Source organism: Mastigoproctus giganteus, chromosome 4 (assembly GCF_048544385.1).
Source record: "Mastigoproctus giganteus isolate SK-2022 chromosome 4, ASM4854438v1, whole genome shotgun sequence".
NCBI classification, from domain to species: Eukaryota; Metazoa; Arthropoda; class Arachnida; order Uropygi; family Thelyphonidae; genus Mastigoproctus; species Mastigoproctus giganteus.
In genome coordinates this window covers 164,293,344-164,315,931 of record NC_143578.1, presented here as the reverse complement: position 1 = coordinate 164,315,931, position 22,588 = coordinate 164,293,344, and the positions used below count along the sequence as shown (strand labels likewise).

At 37.7% G+C, this 22,588-nt stretch overlaps 1 protein-coding gene across 2 annotated transcripts in view; it reads left to right on the top strand.

Annotated features, from left to right (window-relative positions):
- LOC150087162 (dynamin-like) overlaps positions 1-22,588 on the top strand; it is a 307,901-nt gene that overhangs the window by 238,689 nt on the left and 46,624 nt on the right. For both annotated transcript variants that reach the window (XM_090372996.1, XM_090372997.1), the window contains one exon: positions 8,410-8,523. In XM_090372996.1, the coding sequence (XP_090229122.1) occupies positions 8,410-8,523 (114 nt within the window). The remainder of the gene's footprint in view (positions 1-8,409; positions 8,524-22,588) is intronic.

Below are 22,588 nucleotides of genomic sequence, written 5' to 3'. Positions count from 1 at the left end.
TATAGCATAAGAAGAAATAGCATTAAAACTGTGAGGTATTTACATATTTGTGTTTATTTTATTATTTTACTTTTTTCTTTCCAGTTTCCCATAAAATTACCAGTTGTTTTGTATCTTTGCCATCTCTTGGACAACACTTGTCAGCAGCCCTTTTATCCATCATTTTTGACACATCACTACTGTTCTCCCACAAATCTAGAACAAGGGTTCCCCACTGGAGACCTCTCCATCTACCAGATTTCCACCCTGATAATGTAGTAGGAGTTTTTGCATCTTTACATTATGAAGTGAAATTGCTTGGCCTCTTTTTATCACATTTTCACTATTTTCATATACTGCCTACTGACTGCTTCCCTTGCTGGAACTAAAAACTAAAAAATAAACTAAAAACTGGAAAAACTAAACAATAAAAAAACTACTAAAAATATACATATATAAACATAACCAACTTTATGTAAGATTTGTATCTTACAAAATGTTTCCTGTACTAATTTAATTGCAATACAGTGACTTGATAAATAGTTCCGAGGTCAAGTTAAGGAATATATAGTATTGCTTGTAATATTTGTGTTATATAAGTTCATATGCACTAATGATTACAATGAAGGTCCTCAGATGGTACAATTCAGCTAAACGGTTATAATTCTCATGTTTACTACATATGGCACAGTTTACTCTCAAAGCACTTATTTCCTTTCCCCTTTAATATCACCCCTACTCTCTACTGGTGGCACTCCCTCAACAACCAGAAGTAAACATTTTCTTCCATTTTCCAAAATTACAAGGACTCTGCTGATTGCCCCCTTAACAGAAGTCTACTCTTTCCTCTACCATATTCTTCCTTTCTAAAACAATAAAAAAACTACTAAAAATATACATATATAAACATAACCAACTTTATGTAAGATTTGTATCTTACAAAATGTTTCCTGTACTAATTTAATTGCAATACAGTGACTTGATAAATAGTTCCGAGGTCAAGTTAAGGAATATATAGTATTGCTTGTAATATTTGTGTTATATAAGTTCATATGCACTAATGATTACAATGAAGGTCCTCAGATGGTACAATTCAGCTAAACGGTTATAATTCTCATGTTTACTACATATGGCACAGTTTACTCTCAAAGCACTTATTTCCTTTCCCCTTTAATATCACCCCTACTCTCTACTGGTGGCACTCCCTCAACAACCAGAAGTAAACATTTTCTTCCATTTTCCAAAATTACAAGGACTCTGCTGATTGCCCCCTTAACAGAAGTCTACTCTTTCCTCTACCATATTCTTCCTTTCTAAAACAATAAAAAAACTACTAAAAATATACATATATAAACATAACCAACTTTATGTAAGATTTGTATCTTACAAAATGTTTCCTGTACTAATTTAATTGCAATACAGTGACTTGATAAATAGTTCCGAGGTCAAGTTAAGGAATATATAGTATTGCTTGTAATATTTGTGTTATATAAGTTCATATGCACTAATGATTACAATGGCTGCAATGTGCACATAATCCAAAGTCATACAGTTATGTAATGATGAATTCAGGAAAACTTTACAAGCATTATTTCAAATACATTTACATAAAGGAAGATTTACATATTTTATATTTGTTTACAAAAAAGATTTATACATTAAATCAGTCGTGTAAAATGAAAATTTCTATTACAAATGCTTATTTTTTATTAATTAGCTATTTATAGTTAATTTTATAAAATGTATCATTAGGTAAAAATGCTTAATTATCCTGCATTATTCTGATAAGAAGATATCAGTATCTAGTTCATTTAAAAGGTTTGAGACATATTTAAAATATAAAAGATACAAATGTAAATAATAAATGAAAAGATTTTGAAGCACAGTTAAAATATAATAAGTATGATATTTGTGGAGTGGATGTGTATATTTGCGTTTTGGGAAAGTGTGGAGTCAAGATGTGACGGAAACAACAATTAAGAATTGTTTCACAAAAGCAGGTTTTGCTAAAATGCTAATAATAAGTGATGAGAGGGATGAACTACTACAAAGTATTGAACAATCTTGGAAAAACTAAGTGAGAGGTTTGATCAGTGGATAAACGGTTCTTGACAAATTTTTAGGAGTCGATAATGATGTCATAGTAGCTGAATTTCCAAGTGACTCCAACATTTTGGAGAGTATTCAAAGAACTAGTGACAATATCAACGATGTGTTGAATGAAAATGATGGAAACAAAGGTAATGAGGACAATATTAAACCTTCCAAACATGAAATGTTGGCAGCATTTGAAACTTTGTGTCGAGACCTTCAGTATGAAGAATATGTGGCAGAAAATATATTTGTGTTTAAACAAATGCAAACATATTTTTATAAACGATGCACAGTAAAATCCAGTGTACAACAAAAAATAATTTACAAAATAATTCTTAAAAGTGTACTAATATATTGTGCACATCATGTAAGTAGTCATTCTTAATATGTATGTATTAATAAATTAATTGTTTTAAAATGGTAGAAAATTTATTCATTACCATTTATTTCTGATTTATTTTCCATCTTTTACTATATTTCTGAATGTTGAATACAGCAGACTCTCGATTTACCGGGATCGGATTAACTGGGACACTTCAAGATTTCAAATTTAAAAAAAAAAAAAAAAAAAAAAACAGAAATCATAAAATTCAAGTAATAAATAGAATAGGTAAAAACAGATGTTTCGCAAGTCATAAATAAATAAGCAACAAGAAGCTCCATTATAAGTCGTCATTGGGTGATTATGTACCTATTACTTGCAACCCTGCTGTCTTCACACCCGTCACTCAAAAAAAAAAAAAAAGAGAGAAACCAAATGTTTAGTTTGTTTTAGTGTGTCGCATTGATTGTTGTGTTCTGTTGTACAGCAAAAGGACACATTTTGTTTTGTTACATATGGCAGGGATGTCGGATTTTTTTTTTTTATGGTAACTATTTTTTTTTTTTTTTTTTGTTTGTTTAGAAATCGCAAAAATGATAGGCAAATTAGCATTAGTAGAGGCATATGATGCAAGAATGCAAGCGTATGCAGCATTAGCCAAAAAAAAAAAAAAAAAAAACAGAAATCATAAAATTCAAGTAATAAATAGAATAGGTAAAAACAGATGTTTCGCAAGTCATAAATAAATAAGCAACAAGAAGCTCCATTATAAGTCGTCATTGGGTGATTATGTACCTATTACCTTGCAACCCTGCTGTCTTCACACCCGTCGCTCAAAAAAAAAAAAAAAAAAGAGAAACCAAATGTTTAGTTTGTTTTAGTGTGTTGCATTGATTGTTGTTTTCTGTTGTACAGCAAAAGGACACATTTTGTTTTGTTACATATGGCAGAGATGTCGGATTTTTTTATTTATTTTTTTTTATGGTAACTATTTTTTTTTTTTTTTTTTTTTGTTTGTTTGTTTGTTTGTTTGTTTAGAAATCGCAAAAATGATAGGCAAATTAGCATTAGTAGAGGCATATGATTCAAGAAAGCAAGCTTATGCAGCATCAGCCAAAAAAAAAAAAAAAAAAACCGCTCCCATTTCATCCCTCCGTTCGTTCCAAATACCTGTTGAGCTCAGCCTTAAATTTATTTAGGCTGTCAACTTCCACAACAACGAATGGAAGTCTGTTCCACCAACCAACTACTACGTGCTGGCTAAAGGCAAACTTTCGCACATCTATCCTACATCTGTCTTTCCTCAATCTGAGAAAATGCTCAAACCATTCAAGGCTTTATACGCCTCAATCAGATCACCTCGCAGGTGCCTAGTCAGACACTGTAATTTTCAAAATTTAAGCCTTTCTTCGTAAGAAGAACCATTTGTTTCATTCACTAATCTTGTTGCCCATCTCTGTACTTCTTCCAACAGCTCTACATCCTTCTTAAAATGAGGCCTCCAGACCTGTATACAGTACTCAAGGTGTGGCCTGACCTGACTATTGCCTTATACAAAAGGATAATCACCTCCATTTCCCTGCTAGAAAAATTCCTGTATGTCATTGACAAGACACTGAGCTACTCTTGCAGACCATCTGCACTGCTCAGAAAACTATATCTGCCTGCACAATTACCCCCAGGTCCTTTTCTTTCTCTACCATTGTCAGTGTAGTACCACAGAGTTGATATGTCACTCTGAGTTTTCTGCTTCCCATATGTAGTACTTTACATTTGTCAATGTTAAACTTCATTTGCCACCTGTTTGTTTGTTATTTGGTTTTTAAGAGCATTAGCAACTAAAGCCATATTACCCCGGGGATATGCGGTGGTCATTCCCTGACCTTTCCGCATCCTCCGTATTTGGTGGTCACAGGCTCGAACCCCGGTCTAATCAAGAAGCGTGTGTTACGCACTGCTGCTTCTGCCCACCTGGCTATGGAGGCACCTATTTGCCACCTCTCAGCCCATCTGCTCAACTTTTCTAGATCCTGTTGCAGCAATATATTGTCAATAGTGACCTTAACAACCCTGACAATCATTGTATCGTCTGCAAACTTGGACATTAAGCTTAATATACCATCATCAGTATCATTTTTAATACAGAAAACAACAATGGGCCCAACACTGAACCCTGAGGGACTCCACTAATAACATTAGTCCACGATGAGCAGTGTCCATTGATTACCACTCTGTCTTCTCTCACTCAACCATCCCTTTATCCATAGCAGCAATTTGCCTCCAATGCCACACTGCTCCAATTTTTTCAGCAGTCTTCCATGTACAACCGTATCAAAAGCCTTTCTAAGATCCAAATATATGATATCAAAGTTATTCCCTGCATCCAGTTCCTTTGTGACCACATCATAGTATCCAATCAAATTGGTCAGGCAAGACTTTCCCCTAACAAAACCATGCTGTGTCCGAGCTATAACTGAAGTCTTGTCTAGATGGTCCTGCAGTGCTTCTTTAACCAGTGCCTCCATTAATTTTCCTGGAACAGAAGTTAACAGGTCTATAATTATTTGTGTCGCCCTTTGATCCTCCTTTGTGAATTGGGGTCACATTTGTACATCTCCATTCCATGGGTACCTCCCCTGAGTCCAAAGAAGTTCTCATATTTATGGCTAAGGGTTTCCTTACTTCCTTTGATGCCTCCTTTAATATAACTTGATAATCCTGTTCACCCCGGGTGCCTTTTTTATGTTTATCTTCAACAATTTCTCCTCCACTTTCTTCTCAGTTATTACAAAGTCATCTAGCTCACTGCCAAACTTTAACTGACCTCTGGCATTCTCCTCCCTGAATAACTCCTCATGGATGAAAGTAGATGCAGAATACTCATTTAGTTTGTTAGCCACCTCAGCAGGATCATCAACAGTTGAACCATCAATATCCAGTGCACCAGTCTGATTCATCCCTTTCCTTCTAGAGTTTACGTGAAGAACTCTTTGTCGTTTTTCTTTGCATCCTTTGCCAAGGATTTCTCATAATCTGCCTTTGCCTGCCTAATCTCCTTTGTGACTTGGTTACACACCAGCTTATATCTGTCATAGGCTTCCATGTCACCCATTAATTTATATGTATCCCATAAATTTTTCTTCTCTGCCATATGGTCATCAGTTTATCTGACATCCATTTAGGTCTAAACCTTGAACAATATTTCTTAGTTGGTATGTAAAGCCTAGTAGCTTCCAAGATAAATTCTTTGAAATGCTTTCCATTTTGAATTTGCTGTTGGTAACATCATCAGTTGGTCCCACCGTATAGAATTTAAATACTGTCTCAGACCACCGTAGTTACCTTTACGAAAGCAAAAACCTTTCCCTTTATCCCTAATGGTAGTTAGTAAATCTTTTAGTAAATCCCACTTCAGCACACTGTGATCACTGCCACCTAGTGGTTCCTTTATCTGCAGATTCTTGGACGCCTCCATAGCCAGGTGGGAAGGAGCAGCAGTGCGTAGCACACGCTTCTTGATTAGACCTGGGTTCGAGCCCGTCACCACCAAATACGGAGGATGCGGAAAGGTCAGAGAATGACCACTGCATATCCCGGAGCAATATGGCCTTAGTTGCTAATGCTCCTAAAAACCAAACAACATTTGCAGATTCTTAATGCATGAAGAATCGCTAACGATAATCAGATCAAGAGTATTACTCCCTCTAGTTGCCTCCCGAACATGCTGATGTAGAAAACAATCATCCAATAAATCCACAAAAGCCTTGCTAATGTGTGAGTGAACAACCCACAAATTCCAGTCATTATCTGGGAAATTAAAATCTCCCATTATAACACTCTCTGATTTACTGGCCCACTCTATTTCCCTGTACAGTTTCTTATTATACTCATCAGAGTCATTAGGCCTGTAACACACTCCTCAATTTTGATCTCCCAATGCTTATGTCACACCAAACTGACTCGACACTGCACTGTCCAGCAATGTCCACTGGCTTCACTGCCTTGAATTTTATGTTTCTTAACTAATAGCACAAGCCCTCCTCCCTTCCTCTGCTGTCTATCCTTCCTGTACACATTGTACTCCCCAGATTCCAGTTCTGCATTCCTTATATCTGTGTGACACTACGTCTCTGATATCCCAACAATATCTGCCTTTGATGTTTTGAGCAATACCTCAAATTCATCAAATTTATTTACCAAACTCCTAACATTGATGTTCATGCAAGTATACATGCACCTGTTCCTATTCTTAGCTACCCTAACACAACCTACGTGTTTACTTGTACCGCAATGACTCCCAGCAGTCTCTGGAATACCTTTTACAAATGCAAGAGTTGTGCTTTAAATTAAACAAAAACTTGAAATTATTCAAAAGTTTGAAAACGGTGCATCTGTGAAATCTCTAAAGAACCACTATAATGTTGATGACCAAACCATATGTGACATTGTAAAAAATAAAGGGAAGCTATTAGATTTTAAAATCAACATTGTAAAAAATAAATGGAAACATCGTATTGAACATGCGAGTAGTGCGTGGTAAGTTGTTTTTGTTTTTTTATCTGTCGCCATACTTTTTAAGTAGGTTGCTGAACATTTTTTGATAAAGTAAGTTCCTGGCTTATGTAGCTTCCGACTTACATTACATTATTTATATATTTTTTTTTATATGACTGAAGATTTCAGTGAAGGTGACACACATTTCACTGTAATAATGTAAAAAACACACAGAATTCCAGCTATCAGTATTATCGCAAATGCAATAAGATCGAGTTTACTACCCGTTTATAATTAATTGCACTAACAGAAAAGCCCAATAAACCGGAAAATGCAAATTGTTTTATGGCAGTGACCTCCAGAAATGGGAGCTCGCATGGAGTGATAATAGTGAGTTTTCGCATTAACCATGTGAAGTTCTTTACAGAAAATTTCATTTTGACCATTATCGCAGTGCCGACTAAGAGAATAAGTGACAGCGGTACTAGTAAATCTATCAAGAAAAGGAAAGCGATTGAGTTGGATCAGAAAATTAAAATAATTAGAATGTATGAAGATCGTCAAACATTAACAAGTATCGCGCAGAATTCAGATTTGTCAGTGACAATTGTGAACACAATAAAGGAGAAAGACAGAATACGAGAAGTGGTCGGCACCAGTGAAGGTCAACTATAATCAAGGCTACGAAATACATCAGTTTTTACAGTTCGATAACATACATTTTGTCTTCCGTTATGTGTTTTTTTTTTTTGTGCCACTCCAGCTACTTCACTGCTGTCCCCAGATAAAGTTTTTAATTGAACTAATTAAAATTGTATAACTATTTTTCTTCATTCTTCTGAGGATATTATGTGGTTTTTGTAATTTTGGAAGATCAGGGATATAGTAGCAATATTTTATTAGTCATTCCCGAGTTACGTGAAGCTCAATTTACGTAAGAAGTCCTGGAATGTATCTCTTACTTGTTGTTTGTTTGTTATTTGGAGCATTAGCAACTAAGGCCGTATTGCTCTGGGATATGCGGTGGTCATTCCCTAACCTTTCCGCATTCTCCGTATTTGGTGGTGACGGGCTCGAACCCCGGTCTAATCAAGAAGCGTGTGCTACGCACTGCTGCTCCTTCCCACCTGTCTACGGAGGCACCTATCTCTTACTTATGCCAGGGACTTACTGTATTTTTGGATTAACCGGGAAATCAATTAATCGCCAATATGTTTTTTTTACCCTCTGTCCCAGAAAATCAAGAGTCGACTGTATTTTTCATTGTTGAAAAGGTTGTATTTCTTTATAATGAAATTTCTGTTTAACGAATTTTTTCAAGCGAACAATTAATTTCGTTATATAGAGGTTCAACTGTGTGTGCACACGTCTTTAAAATATTAATATATATCCAGATAATTTCATTAATACATTAAGTTGTCGAATGACATGATTATGCCTTAGAATAAATGTTTATTTATTGTTAATATTGTTTACCTAAATTATTTAAATACTCTTTTCACTATTAATACATTCCTTAGGTAATTCGCAAGGGATGGATGTGTATTCATAACTTAGGTATCATGAAAGGAGGATCCCGTGATTACTGGTTTGTTCTCACTTCAGAATCCTTGTCCTGGTTTAAAGATGAAGAGGTAATTTTTCAAGTTGCATGCTTACAAAAATAATAATTTTTGTAACATGAAATTTTTGTTACACAAGTTACCTGTCCATATATGAATGACATGGAATTGCACAAAAGTTTTCACTTTTTTTTTTAAGTATAACCTGCCCCGACAACTCACTGTGCTTATTTCTCTATGGTCTTGATGCATTGTTAAACTAATAATGCTGCACATTAGAATTACTTAATATGGCAGCTGCATAGGTCGACAACGTTGAGATGAACAGAAATGTTAGGATTCCAAATCCAGAAAATATAGGAGAGTTGGTCAAATTCCTCAAAGCCACTTACTTTGTCAGGCAACAGCTTGAACTTTGGAGACATTGTGGAAAGAATGTTAATTTGGCAGTTTTTTTTTTTTTTTTTTTGTTAATTTGGCCGTTTTTCTCTAAAGATCTTATTATAGTTCAGCATTTAAGATTTTAGCTTTGTGAATAATACATATATTTATTTCTATTGTATTGGCAGTTCCAGCCCAAATGACAAATCCATCATGTTATTCTGGATATACCAGTCTTGGTAGAGGCCAGTTTGTTTGTTTGTTATTTGGTTTTTAGGAGCATTAGCAACTAAGGCCATATTGCTCCGGGGGATATGCGGTGGTCATTCCCTGACCTTTCCGCATACCTCCGTATTTGGTGGTCACCGGCTCGAACCCCGGTCTAATCAAGAAGCGTGTGCTGTGCACTTCTGCGACGGTGCGACGGAGGCACCAGAGGCCAGTTGATGTAGTAGTAGCATTGTATATTATAATGTCATGTTATGTTGTTTGCGTTGTCATTATTGACCACATAGCACAGGTGAACAGAAACTGCTACTGCCTGGCTTACATCCCTGCCACATGCAGGCAAATCAAGCACTGATCCCATCAGTCATACTCTTACCCATTAATCCCATCGTCTTTGCCCAATAAGAAGGTTAATTCTTATTAGGCAAAGCATTTGGATGAGGATAACAAAAAAGGAAAGAAACATATCGAAAAAAGAAAAAGGTTAGATTACAGAGTGCAGCTGCATAATAAGAGGACATTTTCAAAAAAAAATTCAGAACCATGTAAGACCAAAGGCGTAACCAAAGAATCAAATCCACTTTGAGTTTTAATCAGTTGATATCCAAGTACAAGACCATTTCACACTAATCTTGAGATTCAGATAAAGTATAATTCAAACAACCCATATATAGGGTGATGAATTGTTTTGATTAATACTAATATAAATGTATACAGGTATATTTGAAATATAGTTTATAATGTGAGGTGTTTTTTTTTTTTTTTTTTTCCAGAAAATTTGAAATGGAAAAGTGGCATGCAAGATATGAAAATGATGCAAAAATTGCACGCCAGTTCAAGAAGTTTTTTGGACATGAACCACCTCCAATAAAGACAATAAAACAAATTTGAAGAAGTTGGAAGTGGGAATGGTGCACAATCTATCAAAACCTAGTAGACCTTGTATCTCAAAGATATATACCGATTTAGAACTTATAAGAGAAGATATTTTTAAAAGAATACGAGACATTTACCTCAATATGATACATAGAACACTTCCATATGTTACTCTCCAGAAATTAAAATGAAAACAGTTTAAAAAATCAAAAATCTTACATTACAGTAAGTAATAATTAACAATAATTAAAAATCAAATGAACACTATTAAAAATCAAATGAACACAATTAAAAATCAATTTAACGAAAAAATTGCAAAACGAATTGAAAATCAGGAATGATTTTCATTCCTGAAGCTGACAATGCTTTTCGACCGTATGTCAGGATCACAGGAATGAAAATTCATTTTCAATTTTGCAGTTTTTTTTGTTAAATTGATTTTTAATTGTGTTCATTTGATTTTTAATTATTGTTAATTTATTTCTTACTGTAATGTAAGATTTTCGATTTTTTAATGTTTTCATTTTAATTTCTGGAGAGTATCATGCGGAAGTGTTCTACGTATCATATTGAGAATAAACTTCCCTTATTCTTTTACAAATATTGATATCAATATAGAACGTATTGAGCATTATAGCTCTGGTTCGTTCTATCAAAAAGAAGATATTGAAAGAAGTCCGAAAAAATCTGAAATAAAGCAAAGTTGGGAACTTAACACACCTAAAACAAACTTAAATAGAATCATAAAGGAATTTAATCATAATTATTCCATATTGTTACAAAGTTTGGATGAGGATAACCCAAATGGAAGATTATAATTTGCCAAGTGGTTTTTGGCCATGATTGTTACAAACCCAGATATTGTTGACAGTGTTTTGTGGAATGATAAAGCCACATTTAAACTAAATGGAATTGTTAATTGTTGAAACTGTGTTTATTACTCTCTTAATTTATTTATTTATTTAAAATAAATCCCCATTATTTTTTAACAAGGATTGGAATTTGAAGGGAATTGTGACAGGCAAAAGCCACCTGAGCCTGCTAAAAGACAAAATCATTCCATTAATGCAATCCAGAATCAATTTTCAGCATTGCTTTTTTATTCAAGGTGGAGCACCAGTTCATTGTGCAAAAATTGTCTACAGATTCTTAGATGAAAAGTTCCCAGGTTGATGGATCAGACAATGGGATTCCATCGAATGGCCACTGTGTTCACTGTATTTAACACCCTGTGATTGCTTTTTGTGGGATTCTTAAAAGATAGTATTACTGATAAGCACAGGTCTCTGCTGGAGTTGCAGTGGTCAGCAGTTAGAGAGTTTGAGAACATTTCTAAGGAATTGCTTCTTGTTGTATGTGTTGCTTTATGCCTCAAGGCTTCAGCGTTGTAAAAACCAAAATTGCAGACATATCAAGCATATATATAGGCAAATTGATTAGATAATTGTATGGGTAGAAGTGCTGACCTGACAGGTGTAGCTACAATGGAAAAAATTAAGTGCTTGAGAAATAAAAGATTACTTAAAAAATTATATAAATAAAATTAAATGAAAATATATAATTGGTACTTAATGATGTAGGTCAGCAACCTTTTTTGAGTGAAAAGCCAATTTTGATATAATTTAAAAAAAAAAAAAAAAGAGAGAATCTGAAGAGCCACCTCAGCTCAAGCTGGGGGAGGGGGGGTTTAAGAAATGGAATAGAGTGGAAGGTGTTTTATTAAAAAAAATATATTTTTTGAAATATTATTTATTAATACTGAAAAAACATAACAAACATCCAGTTATGTACGAATTAATGTGCCTTTTGCTGCTGAACTTCTTGAGCGAGTCTCTAATTTTCATCTTTAAACATGCTGAGAGCCTCGATTTGTCCTGGTGGTTTCTTGATTTATTTTTAATATAGTTCATGTTCCAAAATATTTGCTCACAGAAATATGTCGCTTGTCATTCATGTGGGCTAAAAGTTAAAGAGCCACAGTTACACGTTCAAGGATCCTCAGGTTGCCGACCCTTGCTGTAGGTCCTAAGATTTTAGCTACGTCATCAAGAGCCGGCAGCCAAAACCAAAGGAAACACAGCAATAAGTAAGTTCTCTGTTTCTGTTATGTTTACGTGGCATACAAAAAGCGAGCAAATATATACATCATAGCTGACCCGACAGAGAAGAAAAAGAAATAAAAAACAAAACTAAAAATAAAAAATAGTATAATACTAAAATAAGTAAGTAAAATGCAAAATTAAGCTAAAATTAAAACCAATTGAATTCAGTTAAAGATAAAATTAATGAATAGCAAACAGCCCTACCTGAATTTTAACAAAGAAAATGAAATATCAGGACGAAAGCAAATAGTCAGAAAATGACAACTTACTTACGAACCAAAGAAGTAACCCCGAGTATAGGAGGGAAGAAGGTGTGAATTGGTCAAAGTGAACCGTACACGTATGACGGGGGAGTAGGCAATTAAGCAAATAGGCCAGCAAAGAGGAGAAAACTAGACAAACACTTGGTCATAGAAGAAAAAAGAAGTGATAGCAGAAAAATAATATCTCAAATATTGCCTTCAACCAGCCTAATCATGCATGAGATATAAGATAGTGTATAAAAACAGCAAAAAGTAATTGGAAGAAGGCAAATGTAGTGGTGCTCGGGCAGTCCATGATTGTGTAACCCATACCTAAAATAGGTCCCTGGACATAGGACTGGCCATATGCCTCATGTCAGTAATGGTAACATGTAGGTTAGTGCAAAAGCATCATTTTAACGTAGCCATCTACCAAAGTAGTTAAATTAATTAAATTGGCATCATTATGGTTATATCTCATATTGTGAATGCTTCACAACGAGTTGCCACGGTATTGTACTACCTCGAATAAATAACACTTCACCAGTGGAGAAGACTACTGTCATTTATTCTCAGCGGATACCACCACCCAGATGGCACCGTTTTGAAATATGGTATGGGATAAAGATATCAGCTATTCTCAATATCCCTATAAGACTGAGCAAAGAAAAAAAAGGTAGGAAAGTGATAGTAAGAGAGGGAGAGGAAAAGATGCCGTAGAAGAATGAAAGGGATAATTAGTTATAATTCGTATGAACTCAGAGCTCCATGGCCCGGCTGGGAAATGCGTCTCCCTGATGGGGACTGTTGTTACCCAGTCAGAGTCCTGCAAAAATGATTCAGATCTTCCTCTGGTGCCGTTTCTGGCTCTTTAGCCTTCATCAGTGGGTAGATAGGTGTACTGGTTAGACCAGACATGCTTTCCAGTTTCCGGATATTTCTATGGAATTAACCCTTCAGGGACCCTTTATTGGTCCTGCTTTGGGACTATCTAGTGGCTTGTATGGCTTAAAAAAAAAAAAAAACCCCCGAAAAGGGACAGCGCCCTTATTCACTCATCTCTATATGACTCAACCCAATTGGGCTGCTCACTCGTCCACTGACACATTCTGAGGAAGGCCCAGTTCATGTGACCACCAAGTTGGCGGCCGCCTTGAGTAGGCTTGCCCTACATGGGTTCTAAGGTCATCCCCCTCTTACACACTCTTTTTACCACCTGCAGCTTTCAAAGCTTAGCCGCCGTACATACAAGAGAGAGACCAAATGCCTGCAGCTGACTTGGTCCCTATCCCCTAATAACTAAGCTAATCTGGTTGGTATGTAACACCCCTAGCCTAGACTGATCATTATCATCTAAGCTGCACATATATGTTATTATCTATTAGCCGACATAGAGGTGTGGGGAAGCACCATAACTGTAAAAATCTTTGCCTTCCGAGTTGCAGTAACTCTAGTACCAAGAATCTTCTTATTGCAGCATGCATCATTCGAAGGATGCATTTTGACACCTCCGCTGCAGAGCCTTCTTCTTTTCTTTTCCTGATTTTCCAAGCTTGATATTTACCTTCATTTAGGAGGTATATCAGGATGCTCGTTGCTCTGGAAATCGGGACTGGAAACTGTAGAAATAGTACTTGTTCCCTAATCAAGTGCGGTATTCTCATTGTTTTATGCACACTAATCCAGATGCGCTGAGTAACCGGACAAGAGAAAAATGCATGTTCCACTGTTTCACACGCCTTACAATATAGACACTCAACATTCATATGCCCCCAGAATTTGGCTTTATTTTTCTCCACTGGCAGGTGTCCATGTATTATTCTCCATGCCAGGTCTCTTTGTGACTCGTAACCTATGTGGTGATGTAGGTTACTCAACATCTGAGTCATGTCCAGTCTCAGCCAGCTTCGTGGCACCAGTACTGCCGGTACATTTATATCGGATAACTTCCAGTAAATTTCTGAAATCTTGAGCTTGTTTCCCATGTATAAGCCCACTGCAGGTAATTCTTGTAAATGCTTGATTACTAATTTGTATAAAGGTGTTATTATCTCTACTGTTGGACCAGTATGTTCCTTTCCTGGCAATTCAGTGAACCTCCCCATATTATACTTTACTAAGGCAGCCGCTACATGGGCTCCCCATAGGGCAGTCTGAGTGTGTTTTAGCACATATGCCCACCTCAACCACTTTAACTGTGGTACTGCATAGCCCCCTCACACTTCCTGCTGTGTAGCCTCTACTGCGTTACTTCTTGTTGTCTACTGTTCCAGAAAAATTTAAATAGTCTTCAGATTAACTTTCTCTGTGTGCAGTAATTGAATGACGTAAATGGCACAATGTTCATCAGGATCGGTACCAGAATTGTCCACATAATGCACGCTCTTCCGGAGAAAGATAGCATCCCCAGATTCTGACAGAGCATCCTCCCAAGAGTCTAGTAATTGCCGGGACGATGCTACCGGACATTTTGCAAAAGATACCCCCAGGATGGTTATAGGTGCTGTCGAGACTGTGAGGCCTGGTGGCAATTGTACTGGAGCCTCAATTCCCCACTGTTGGCATTTGGTCTTGCTTTTGTTTAGACACAGAAAATCACTGAAAGTATCCAGCGCTCTTTGTAAGGAACTGCTATCCGCTAGGGTTAGGATCATGTCATCCGCATGTGCTACCTATTTGCAATCAGAGTGCGGACCAGGAAGATGAACCCCCCTGATGTTTTTAGAAATGGTTAATTGCCTCAATATGGGTTCCAGTGCCAATGAAAATAGTGCAGGGCTTAGTGGGCACCCCTGTCTAACCCCCCGTTCCTATGTTTTATTTTCTCTGAGCTATAGCCGTTAATCAAGAGAGTAGTCTGTGCATCAAATTCCTTAGGTACTCATGGGAGAGTTTATTGAAGGCCTTTTGCCAAATCAAGTACCGCCACCACTATGCTGTATTGTTTCTGATTGCAGTATGCTTACAAATCTTTTAGAAATGATAGATTTACCATCATAGATCTTGTTGGGATTGCATATGTTTGATTGGGACCTATAATGTGCCCCAAGTGCTGTTTGGGTCGGGCGTTTAGTACTTTGGCATACAGCTTATAATCTGTATTAAGCAGTGATACTGGCCTCCACTCATCCACTTCTTTCCCTGTTTTACCCTGTTTTTTAAAAAATATGGTTTGGGCTTCTATAAATTCTTCTGGTACTACCCCTTCCGAGAAAAATCTTGATAAGATGGCGGCCAAAACTGGCCCGATTTCCTTCCAGTACTTTTTATAAAACTCCACTGTTAGCCCATCTGGACCTGGCGTTTTACCGCCTTTCATTTCTTTCAATGCTAATGATAGTTCACTTAGCAGGATTGGTTGATCCTGTCTATGAATTGCCAAAAACCCCGGTATTTCCCAGCTTTCTAGTAAAGCTGGTCCTCTAAATGCTGTGAACTTTTACTTATAAACATTTGCAAAACACTTAACAATGTCACTGGTGTTCTGATATTAGTGTGGGCCTACCTGTATTTGATGGATTAAACTGCTGTCTCTGTGTGATTGTTAAATTGCTTGTAGAAGAAGGCAGATGAATTATCTGCTTTTCTATAATATGCACATCTGGATAGCTTCGTTTTCTGCCTGCCTCTCTAATAGCGACAGGATTTCTTTTTGTATTTCCCTTTCTCCCACATCATCCTGACAAGACTTTAGGAGTCTCCGAACTTCATAGAGATGCCTTAGCTCTCTCCTGCTTTCCAGGTACTTTTCCCTTGTTAAATTTTGAAAGGCTGTTTTTATTGCATTTTTGTAGTGTGCCCAGCTCCCTTCTGTCCAGTGATTGGAATTTCCCAAAAGTTGTGTTAGTCTTTTAATATCCTGCGGGTCACCTTGCAAGAGCACCGGTTTTAACCTCCAGGTGCCCTTCCCCTGCTCTACAGTTAAGCTTAATGGAAAGTCCATTATAACTAATTTGTGATCTGTTATTGCGCGAGGTCCCGAAATGTTAATGTGCCTTACCCGATTTATTTTGTCTGCTATCTTACTTGGGACATAGAACCTGTCAATGCGAGTCCCTAACGTTCCCTTAGACCAGGTGGCTCCATGACTTGTGGGATATTTCTTCCTCCATATATCTATCAGGTCGTGTTTTAAGCACAGACTATTTAGCTCCAAGGAACCCCCTGTGCCTGTTGTTGGATCCTCCGTACCTGTCTTGTCTTTTACTGGGTCTAACACGCAATTCCAGTCTCCTCCTAGTATGATAAATCGGGCCCCCAACATAAAAAGATGTAGGCTACTGAATATCCGCTTCCGTTCTGGAGTGGCGTTTGGTGCATATACATTCACTAGTCTTATTGTGTGCAACCCTAGTTTCCAGTCAATGCAAATTATTCTCCCTTCTATGTCCCTTTGGAGATTGTAGAATTTTCCTATAATTGGTGGCAAGACTATGATGTCTACCCCCTTGGCATTCCTTGAGCTGAAACTCCAGAAACTTAGACATTTGTATACATTTGTATTCAAGAGAGCCACTTAAAAAAGTGGCTCTCTTGAATGAATAAAATCTTTACACCTAGTAATAGCATGCTTCTCCATGTATGATGTTGAGCCTGCCCTTGAGCAAAGCCCCGTATATTCCAAGTACCGATGATTACCGTGTATATATAATTCGCTTTATCTTAGAAATTTTATCTATTGTGTCAGAGATATGCTTAAAGCATACAAGGTTCTGCCTAACTCTTGTTAATGTCCTAGTAACCATGAAATTCGGGAATTGCTTAACTGCTGAACTATTCCCAGTAGCGTCTGTCCCACCAAATTTCCAAAAAATATGTCTCTCCACATGAATTGAATGTTACCTACTTTGCCTTCCTGATTGTGCTCTAACACTATTCTAGGCTTCCCTAGCCGCTGCTCCCATTCTGCTAATTTAACAGTTAATGTTTCCACTCCTGCTGGCACATGTTTCGCTAAATGCTCCACCCCCAGTAGTTTGTCACTTCCCACGCCTAATGCCTCTTCTGTTTCAGAATCACCTGAACTTAACTCATTCAAGTCTTGTGTTATATCCTTTCCCTTTTCTACAATTTGTCTCTTTCTTTTTCCTTCCTCCCCTAGACTTTCTTCTTTTATGTTTCCCCCCTCTTCTGACCTCTTGTTATTTTCTCTGTTTCCATTAATATGGGGGTATCTTGTCTGATATGTGTAACCCCCTTCCCCTCCTCTATTCCTGTGATTAAATTCGCTGGTTCTGCTAATGATATGACCATGTAATGACCATGTTTCCCTTATTCAGATTCTCTCGACTGGATACCGCTCTATTGTGATATATTTCCTTATCCAGCTAATGACCATGTTTCCCTTATTCAGATTCTCTTCACCGCCTTTTTCTTCCCTTCCTCTGATGGCCTCTGCATATGATCTAACGGGGCAGCTGCCCACTTTGTGGCTCATCTCTCCACATTTATTGCATGCTTTGGGGCAGTCACTGCTATGTGCCCCATTTCTTTGCAATTATAGCAACGCCCTTTCGTGCAATTCGCGCCTAGATGATCCAAGCTGCCGCATTTCAAGCATTTCTTTTCTACCCCTCTATAGTTCAGAAGTAGTCGATTCCCCATAACATAGATAATGTTTGGAACCGGCTTTCTCATTTCCATTTGCACCGTAACTTTCCCCGTATACAACTCTGGAAAGCCTTCCGATGCATGCATTTCTATTTTCGAGACTTTGCCATAGGCTTCTAATGAGGTTTTTAAATATATGCTCGGCATTTCGACTGGATACCGCTCTATTGTGATATATTTCCTTGTGCTACCCACCAAGTGAGGGTGTATCACTTGGTTTTCAAATGAGAAGCCCCTAAGCAACTATCTCTTGTTACACAGTCTTTACAGACTACTTGGTATTTCCTCAAGGGCAGGAGGGTAAACCCCTACAATCTGGATAAGTTTACGCATTTCGCTAAACCCTCAATCACTTGTCTTGGTTCATACTCTGCATCCAGAGTGAATTCCAATGTTCTCTCACGTATGTAAAAACTCATTTAAAAAAAAAAAAAAAAAAAAAAAAAACAATAGGCGTGCCCGCGGGCACTAATCCCGCCCTGGGAACTTTCGCAGGGCCAGCAAAGAAAACAATATTAGAACTTACGATATCTGGAAAGACCTTGCAACTGCGCAACCCTCGGACTACTTTCTGGAAAAGGAACGTTTAATCCAGCCTTTCTTTGGTGGGTGGGCAGGTACCCTGGTGTTGCAGTAGTGACAACTCAGTTATGAAGTATAACTTCACAATATGAGAGATGCCTGATGGTGTGCAGTGATATACACTATAAAATATTTAAGGGCAAAGGCCTCATGCTACGAGGTAGAATGACTAACGTGTAGGTTAGTGCAAAAGCATCATTTTAATGTAGCCATCTACCAAAGTAGTTTAATTAATTAAATTGGCATCGTTTTGGTTATATCTCATATTGTGAATGCCTTCACAACAAGTTGCCATGGTATTGTACTACCTCAAATAAATAACACTTCACCAGTGGAGAAGACTACTGTTATTTATTCTCAGTGGATACCACCACCCAGACGGCACCGTTTCAAAGCTTGTTGTCTTCTCTTCGGTGGATGGGCAGGTACCCTGGTGTTTCAATATGGAAATTGAGGATGGGGAAGGGAAAAACGAGTATTTCAAATAAATATAGACGAAAAACAGCAATAGAAGTAGGATGGTCTTTATTTATTTAAAATACTCCTTTTTCCCTTCCCCATCCTCAATTTAATACCTCACCCTATACCATGTGCTTGTTCCAAATTTATTTATTGAATCATTGGTTTCATGTCTCTCTTTATTCTCCTCTTTTCTGTTGTGGAAGTAGGTCCTGAATGCATTATTCTTGTTTTTCACAGCCTCTCTCATTCCCCCATGGGTTTCTTTCCATCTCCTTCAACTGCTTATCCTTCAGTATACCTGCTCTGTCAGTCCTACTATGCAGTCTTTGAATGCTTTCCATGCTGTTCACCACAGTCACCAGTACAACCTTCCTGAACTCTTCTCTGAATATCGCCCCTTTCCCTCTTCTTTCGAATTCCGCACCCATAGTTCTCTCTCTCTCTCTCTCTCTCTCTCTCATTATTTTTATCCTCTTCAATTTAGAGAATCTTAACAACTCCAACAAGTAACCTGTGATCACTACCCAGGAACACACTCAAAATGACCTTGACGTCCTTATCCAAAAGTACATAGTCAGTGAGGGATTCCTGTTGACCGTCCAAACTCAGGCTGCTAGCTCAAAAGTAGTCTGGAATAAGATCCGGAAAATGAAGGGAAAATGTTCACCATGCCCTTCAGTGATCCTCGAGCACAACGGATGTCCAATTGCAGATCAAACTGCAGTTGCAAATAGTCTAGGGGAAACATTTGCAAAAATCTCTGCAATAACATCTTTTCCTGCAGAGTTTTTGACCCTGAAAAAGAAAATTGAGAAAAACCCACCAAACTTCTCTTCAAAAGGGCTTGAATCGTATAACAAGCCCTTTTTACAGGAAGAGTTAAATGCAGCACTCTTTCTCACGCATGCAAATGCTGTGGGGCCCGATGACATCCACTACGAAATGTTGAAACACCTCTCACCACAATCTAAGGATCAGCTTTTAATTTTGTTTAACAGAATTTTTATTCACAAACAATTTCCAGATTCCTGGCAAAGGGCTATCGTCCTTGCTTTCCCAAAACCAGGAAAAGATCCTAGCAATCCAAGTAACTATTGCCCTATTGCTCTGACAAGCTGTTTGTGCAAAGTCCTGGAAAGAATGGTTAATGCATGACTTGTATGGTATTTAGAAACAAATGGTCTGCTTTCCAGGACACAGTGCGGCTTCCGAAGAAATAGAACCACTCTGGATCATTTAATCTGATTGGAAACATCCATTCGTGATGCTTTTATTAAATCCGAGCATTTGGTAGCAGTTTTCTCTAATATTGAAAAAGCGTACAACACAGCTTGGCGATTTGGAATTTTAAAAGACCTCTATAACTTTGGTCTTAGAGGTAACCTTCCTCTTTTTATTAAAAACTCTCTTTTGAATCGCCAATTTCAAGTCCATTTAGGATCCACCCTCTCTCGAGTTTTCTCTCAGGAAGAGGGAGTCTCCGCTTTTCGCAATCAAAATAAATTCTATCACAGAACAACTTCCACCCACGGTAAACAATGCCCTCTATGTTGACGATTTTGCTATATTTTGTCATTCATGCAATATGAGGGTTATTGAAAGGCAACTGCAGAAAACCATTGATCATCTTACAGCTTGGTCTTTGGCTGATGGGTTCAGATTTTCATCACAGAAGACTGTTTGTGTACACTTCTGTCGCAAACACAATCTTCATCCTGACTCAGAATTAAAGCTTGGGCAAAATAACATCCCAGTTGTAGCAGAATTCAAATTCCTTGGACGTATTTTCAACAAGAAGCTGACATTTTTGCAACATATTCGTCAGCTGAGGACAAGATGTGTTAAAGGGCTAAACCCTTTAACCTTTGTTAAAGGGTTTAGCCTAAACCTTTTATCCTTTGTGCCCTTTCGTCAACTTCATGGGGCGCAGATCGTTCTACCCTTCTTCGTCTTTACCGAGCACTTGTCCGTTCCAAACTCGATTATGGGTCTCAGGTTTATGGTTCTGCAAGAGATGGTCCACCATCAAGCCATCCAGATAACCACTAGAGCATTTCGCATATCTCCTATCCAAAGCCTTTACGTTGAAGCAAATGAACCATCTCTGTCTCTTCGACGTAAGCAGTTGTCCTTACAGTACGCCTTCAAATTAAAATCCCTGCCCGATCATCCCACGTGGCCATCCGTTTTTGAGCCGTGCTGGGAACACCTCTATAACACCCGTCGGACTGCCAACAAACCTTTTGGTATTCGGATTCAAGGGCTGTTGATGAACTAGACTTGGCGGTAAACAACATTGCCCAGTCACCAAGACAATTCCTTCCACTCTGGCATGCCTATTTTCCAACTTGTGACTTCTCCCTTAAGATATGGGAGAAGGCTACTACACCATCTGTCTACCAGCAACTCTTTGCATCACATAGACAGCAGTATTCTGACTTCTGCCAGTCTATACAGATGGCTCAAAGTTAGAATGCTATGTGGGATCTGCTGTTGTGTTCCCTCACAAAACATTATCCTATAAGATCCCACAAGAAACTAGCATTTATACTGCAGAGTTGCATGCAATACAAACAGCCCTAGATCACATTAAAAATCACGACTACCAGAGGTATATGATTTATTGCGATTCATTAAGCGTGTTACAGGCTCTAGTATCGGTGAGGTATAACCCTCATCCGATCCTGTCCAGGATCTGGCACATTCTATTTTCTCTCGTAGAATTGGAATTTGATATTCGCTTTTGCTGGATTCCAAGCCACATTGGGATCCGGGGAAATGAATTAGCTGATACTGCTGCCAAATCAGCCCTTTCCCTGGATAGTCATTGCCTGTTAGTCCCCTATACAGACTACAGGCAAATAATACGCTCTAAATTATATTCCCAATGGCAAGATTCTTGGCACGGACAGGCCACAAATAAACTACATCACATAAAGCCTGTAATTTCACAATGGCAGTCCAATCTACGCAGGGTCCGAAGAGAGGAAGTTGTTCTTGCTCGGCTCCGCATAGGTCATAGTCATCTAACACATTCCTATTTGCTGAGGGCGGATGACCCACCTATGTGCAAGATGTGTAACGTTATTTTAACCGTCAGTCATCTTTTTATAGAATGTCCTGTTTTTATAGAAGCACGACGCTTGTGTTTTACTGCTTTTAATAATTTGACTGAGCCATTTACACTCAGTCAGATAATTGGTGACAGAGACAACATGTCCGACGTTTTTAACTTTCTTTGCTTTTACTTTGGACCTTTTTAACATAATAATTAATTGCTTGACATGGTAGCCTTGGCTACCAAAATGTTTAGTAGCATTTTAAATTTGACTTGACGCATTATGGCCTTAGCTGCCAATGCGCCATTAAAAATCAAATCAAGTCCCTATTTAGATATCGACCTCCATTGTTGTTGGTCTCTTGAATCTTTCATCATTTGTTGATAGCTCTGAAAGCCTATATTTTCCTTTAGGCATTGGAGCCATTCTCTTTTGGATCATCCTGGTGGGCTCTTATCTCCAATTCTTCCTGTCGGTACTACATTAGGCAGTCTGCATTGTTTCTTGTATGATGTCTTTCTAGTAATGTCTTTTTTTTTTTTTTCTTTTTTTTTTTTTTCTCTCTCTCTTTCACCCTTTCTCTTCAAATGTTAAT